Consider the following 6,725-nt stretch of genomic DNA (forward strand, 5'->3'; position numbering starts at 1 on the left):
TGCAGGATCAGAGGCCCTACTCGGCACACTGGTCTAGATATTAATTTTTGTGGAGACAGAGGCATTTGGAGCTATTGTGGTAGAATGGAGGGAGGTTTTTCCCACTGCCATGGAGCATCCAAACCTCCATGGGTGGAGGTCAAGTCAAAGAGTAGTGGCTAGGTGGAGTTAAGGCAGCACACGTACCTCCAAATTCAGCTATGGAGCTTCAAAGCTCGCTAGCTCCATGTGGCCATGGATTCCCCACTCAATCATAGAATTTGCTTCCGTATCTCCATGTAGCTCTAAGACGAGAAGACCGGATATTCTAGCTCGTGAACCCAGTTTTTCAACGTGGCACGCTGGTGAGCGCGTGGGAAATGAAAGAGGGCCTGCACGTCGCACACAAATAACTTGTTCATTCTCATTTTCCAACCCAACACGTTCTTCTGCAACAGCTCTCTATCTTCCTGCACCGTCTTTGCTTAACTATAGCGCCCTTTGCGCAAGGTCGCCTTGGAGCTTAGACTCTCCTCTTTTCTTCCTCCTCTGCCCATTTTCCCTACTTCATTGGCGCATCCTTGCTGAAATATGCTCATGGGAACGATTGTCAATTCCGTTGGTGCTCTCATCCTCTGCTTCGGCCTTGGAGCGACCTTATCTTACCTCGGCCTTTTCAGCATCGTGTTTCAACCACCGCCGCTTAGTTGGACCGGTGCTGGACTCCCCATCGTCACTTTGAGGTCCGCTGGAGCTTGCAACTGCAGTACGTTCTGTTCAACACAAATGCAGCTCAGACCGAATGCTAGCGGTTGTGCAGATGAGGCTGTTGCATTGGTCCAGCAGAAACCTTGCAACGAAACTAAAGATGGAACTCGGCAAACCAAAACGGAGACTATCGTCAGGTACGAGACTTGGTATGCTCAAGGTCGAGCATGGCACTATCCAGTCTTGTTTCCCCGCTGCAGTATGGATGTCTGCTTCAACTATTCTAGGTGTGAGAATGCTCAAAGCCTTCTGATCTACTCCTATTACTTGCCAAGTCCCCCGGTGAGATACTTCTCACGCATCAGTCAGACCAAGTGGCACACTACTAACCCCGAAAAGGCCTGTCTCTTCTTTGTATACCTGGATCTTGACAAGCCTCATCAACCGCATCCAAACACGCTCCCCTATTGGAATGGCGGGATGAACCATGTTCTTATCAATTTTGCGGATATCTGGACACAAAGGGGGCCTCCGCAGGAGTCAATTGGCTTTGCCTCCGTCATGGCTTCTGATATGCACGAGACCATCTACCGTCCTGGGTTCGACTTAAGCATTCCGTTGCCTGGAAAGACTCATATGAGGGAATTTCAAGAAATAAAACCATTTGATAGGAAGTATCTGCTCACCTTCAGGGGGCTGCGCTACTTGGGCATATCTGGAGAAGGAGTCCTCCGAAGCTACGAATCGTTTCGATCTATGCATAATGGACAGGATATCATCGTCGTAACAAGCTGCAGGCAGCGCACAAACGATCTCGTTCGCCAGGAAACTCCCGCGCTTGGCGTCCACTGTGATGAAGATGAAGCACTTCATGCAAAGTACTCATTCAGGGACTTGATGAACACCACTTTTGGCCTCGTTCCGGCAGGCCGTCAGCCCAACTCTTACAGATTTGTAGAGGTGCTATCGGCGGGTGTGATTCCGGTTCTCATAGCTGACAACTATGTAAAGCCCTTCGACACTCTCATCCACTGGCACCGCTGCCTCCTCCAGTTTCCCTCCACAGAGATGCATCGTGTTGTACCCGTCGTGAGGGCTATGGAAAGGAAAGAAGTAGAGAAGCGGCAGAAGTACTGCCTTGCGGTATATGATCAATTCCTCAAAAATGAAGAGACGTTGATGAAAGGAGCCATCCTGTCACTGAAAACAAGGTTTCTTGGTGCTATGCCTTTGAAAGTATGATTCCAGTAGAGATTTAAACAGGTGGAGGACACATGGTTGTTGCGCATGCTCCATGTGGCACTTGACCAAAGCGCAGGTGGGAAACAAGTTTGCACAAACAAATTTGCTCACTTGCCTGTATCTACAAGCCCAAATATTCTACAAGGCTAGCGAAGCGAACTAGTTGCTCTTTTGTATTGCGACGATATTGTCACGCACGCATAGTAAGGAAAGCACCCATAGGAGCGTCGTCACATTTGTAATCTTTACAAATGTGACTATGTAAATCTTTACATAGGCACCCTAAAAGGAAGTTTTCCTGTTCTAAGCCCTTGTTAAGCCATGTGTCGTGATTATAGGCATTGATCTCTATGAAGATCCAAGGGTTTGAAATGTGCTTTCTAGAAAATCAAACTTTTGTGAGCTCTCCTTAAGCCACGTATACAATTTTAGGCCCTTGACTTTAGATTGATTTTGTTCAATTTTGAAGTAGTGTAGAAGAGTCTCACGAGATGTAGTACACGAAAATAGACAAGAGGGGCAACTTCAAGGAAGTCCCCATGTATATTCTCCTCATAACCTATGATAGCTTCATCTAACAACTAGATCCGAGCAGGTAGCTGTGTCTACTCGAGAGTATGCTTTATTTGAATTTCGTAATTTTAGCATGTAGCTACACGTTTTGATTTTAGAGAATTAATTTTTACACACATCAATTTAAATATGGCACATAGCACTTTGCATTCTGCATATAGCACTTTGCATTATGCACATAGTACTTTGCATTTAGCACATAACCACATATTTTTGTGGGGGAGAGTTGGCACAATTTCTCTCTCCAAAGTCATAAGACCAAGGAGTGCTCCCTTTCTTAGGGTTCATTTCAATTCGCATTTAGCACAAAGCAATTTGAATTTTGTAATAGCGATTTGAATTTGGCACATAACACTTCGTATTTGGATTATAGTACATTGCATTTAGCACATAACCACACATTTGTGTGAGGGGAGAGTTGGCACATTTTCTCTCCAAAAATTATAAGACCCAGGAACATTCCCTTCCTTGGGTTTAGTTTAATTTACATTTAGCAGAAAGGAATTTGAATTTTTCACATAGCAATTTGAATTTGGCACATAGCACCTTTGCATTAGTCTAATAGTACTTTGCATTTAGCACATAACCACACAACTCTATGGGAGGAGAGTACTTGGCACACTTCCTCTCCAAAAATTATAAGACCAAGGAACGTGCCCTTCCTTGGGTTTCATATAGATTTGCATTTAGCACATAGCAATTTACATATAGCATATGGCAATTTGAATTTGGCACATAGCACTTTGCAGTTGGTAATTAGCATAGAGAATTTTGCATTTGCATTCAACAAATAGCACTTTGCATTCATAATATACAAAATTGGCTAGTCTACTCAATTAAAAGACAAACCAGTATGGAAGAAAACTTTACCTTTGAGCAATCAAGAATGATTGGAAGATGAGAATCACAATGTAATTGTCAACATAGCAAAGTATAATTAGTGAGAACTAATTAGTGAGAACTAATGGCTCCCGAGTCTCTCGATCCCTTCATGTAATGTTGCTACTCTTGAGCTACATTTTACAGGTCCTTCATCGGATTCCCTTGCTCATAAATGGTTTACCATGTATCTTAGATGTCTTTTAGCTGATAGCCACACTTCACAACATCGGTGTGTTGCAAATCGAAATTCAGGTTATGCAAGAAAATCAATGCTCTTACTCCATTTCTCGATCATATGTAAGGAAAGCTTGCAATTCATTTTCCTACTTTGAGTTGCTCCAGAGGTTGGAAAATATCTAAACAAAATTGTGTGAGGAAACCCGTTCAATACGTATGAGCAAGCGAAGTGAGGACATACATTCTCTTAAACTACATCAAGCACTAACGCAAAAGAAAACAAAGACATGTAGATAAAGGAAATTGTAGCAAAGTAAGGGAACTACATTCTCTTGACATCAAGCACTAACGTAAAAGAAAATAGAGACATGCATAGAAAAGGAATTGTAGGGCATTATGCTCTAAAATTGCAATTGCGACAGCATGAAATGGAAAACGTAGAAGAGGTTTAAATTATGGATGGATAAAGCTTCCTAGAAGAAACCTGCAATAATTGAAGGCTCAGTCCTTGCAGTCTCCCATCAAAGAAATAACCTTCATGGATGGGGCAATCATGTTATTCCAAAGCAGAGCTTCCCAATCAGCTTGTTAAAATCTTTCAACACAACCAACTCCATGAAACAAAATCAAGCACCATCTTCTAAGATCCATTCCATCGTTCCTACCCTATGAACCAAAGCTTCCACAATGAACTTGCTTCTAGATTTTATGACAAAATTAAAATACACAAGAAAACACAAGATCAAACCCTTTCTTTGCTCATCCATTCCATACTGAAAAAATCCCGTATCATTCGTGCTGGACTCCATAACCCTCCAAGTTTGGTAGCTAAGTTTTTGCAATGCAATCTTAAATGGGCAAAAGCAAATCAAGCAAGCAAAGGATTCGTAGGCATACAATGTGGGAGTAATTCACTAATTGCAATATCAAGGTAAGCCGCTCAATATCAAGGCTTTCCTTGAGAGATCTTTGTGATGAAGTGCGCGTACCTCCTTTGATCCTCAAGTGCCAAATTCTTGAATTCATTTCAACTAGCAATTAGTACAAAGCAGTTTCAATTTTCGACTTAGCAATTTTAATTTTGCACATAGCACTTTGCATAGTACTTTGCATTTAATACATAACCACACGTATAGTGCGGTGGGAGAGTTGGCACACTTCCTCTCCAAAAATTATATGACCAAGGAGCATGCCCTTCCTTGGGATCATATCAGTTCATATAGCATGTAGCAATTTGAATTTAGCATATAGCACTTTGCATTTAGTACATAGTACTTTTCATTTAGGTCTAAGATTCATTCAAATCACATTCTAAATTTGAATTTAGTACATAGGAATTTAAATTTAGCATTTGCATGTGGCACATAGTCTTTTTCATTTTGCATATAAACACACATTGTGTGGGAGGAACTAGCACACTTTCTCTCTTTAAATTATAAGACCAAGGAACGTCCCCTTCTTTAGGTTCATATCAGCTTGCATTTAGCACATAGCATTTTTGCATATAGCACATAGCAATATGCATTTAACACTTTGTATTTCACATATAAAATTTATAACACCTCTACCTTAAGTTGATAGCAATTTGAATGTAGCATATAGCAATTTGAATATAGCACATAGTAATTAGCTCTTTGCATTCTACACATAGCACTTTGCATTTTGCACATAATACTTTGCATTTAGCTCATAACCACCTCATAACCACACATATGTGGGGGGGGGAGAGTTGGCACGCATCCTCTCCAAAATTATAAGACCAAGAAACATGTCCTTTCTTGGGTACTTGCACTTAGTACAAGCAATTTCAATTTAGCACTTAGTAATTGAATTTTGCACATAGCACTTTGCATTTTTGCACATAGTACTTTGAATTTAGCACATAACCACATGTATAGAGTGGGGGAAGATTCGACACGCTTCTTCTCCAAAAATTATAAGACCAAGGAATGTGCCTTTCCTGGGGTTCATATCAGTTTGCATTTAGCATATAGTATTTAGCATATAGCATGTTGCAATTTGAATTCGGCATATAGCACTTTTCATTTAGTACTTTTCCACTTGCATTTAACATAAAGCAGTTTTGATTTAGCCCTTAGCAATTTGAATTTTGCACATAGCACTTTGCATTTTGCACATAGTACTTTGTATTTAGCACATAATCACATTATGTTTAGTGTTGAGGGAGAGTTGGCAAACTTCCTCTCCAAAAATTATAAGACCAAGGAATGTGCCCTTCCTTGGGTTCATATCAGTTTAAATATAGCATATAGCATCTTGCATATAGCATGTAGCAACTTGAATTTGGCATAAAGGGTCATTGTTTACTTGGGTGTAGCCATTTTTTATGAGGTTTAGGGACTTTTCTGTCTATAGGTATATTGCATGACCCATAACTTATGCATTGCTCAACGGAATTTGGCAAACTTTGTCTTCAAGTTGTAGTACACATTCCAAACTTGAACATGAGAGAAAAAAAATTATGGAATAAGGATTTGGAATGAGACCATTAAAGCATTACAAGTGCTATGTTGCATGTGAAGCATGCACCTTGAAGACTATAGGATATAGCATATAGCATCTTGCATATAGCATGTAGCAACTTGAATTTGGCATAAAGGGTCATTGTTTACTTGGGTGTAGCCATTTTTTATGAGGTTTAGGGACTTTTCTGTCTATAGGTATATTGCATGACCCATAACTTATGCATTGCTCAACGGAATTTGGCAAACTTTGTCTTCAAGTTGTAGTACACATTCCAAACTTGAACATGAGAGAAAAAAAATTATGGAATAAGGATTTGGAATGAGACCATTAAAGCATTACAAGTGCTATGTTGCATGTGAAGCATGCACCTTGAAGACTATAGGATATAGCAATTTATTCAAAAACATCAAAATTTTGTTCTATACATATATGTAACCAAGTAATTATTCAAAAGTACACTACGTAAGCTTCTCCTCAACCCAAGAACACACTTAAATGAGAACATTAGGCATGGGTTAATGGGCCTCCAATGTTGTGCTAAAGTGATGTATACCCATTTGAGGGCACGCTCCATAATTTTTTTTATTGGTTGAAAACCAAAACAGACTGAAAATTTGGAATCCAAACTAGTGGGACTACTGCATGGTGGTCTTAAAACATTGATGGTTTTTGGTATT

General features: G+C 40.2%; 1 protein-coding gene across 1 annotated transcript; it reads left to right on the forward strand.

Annotated features, from left to right (window-relative positions):
* The first annotated feature begins 576 nt into the window (after positions 1-576).
* On the forward strand, positions 577-1,929 carry LOC147880719 (uncharacterized). The gene has a single exon (XM_087370661.1). It carries the CDS (start codon positions 577-579, stop codon positions 1,927-1,929), a length of 1,353 nt encoding a protein of 450 aa, XP_087226787.1.
* The last annotated feature ends 4,796 nt before the right edge of the window (positions 1,930-6,725 follow it).

Source organism: Dipteris shenzhenensis, chromosome 32 (assembly GCF_047967505.1).
Source record: "Dipteris shenzhenensis isolate YYH24624 ecotype China chromosome 32, Dip_SZ_1.0, whole genome shotgun sequence".
NCBI lineage: Eukaryota > Viridiplantae > Streptophyta > Polypodiopsida > Gleicheniales > Dipteridaceae > Dipteris > Dipteris shenzhenensis.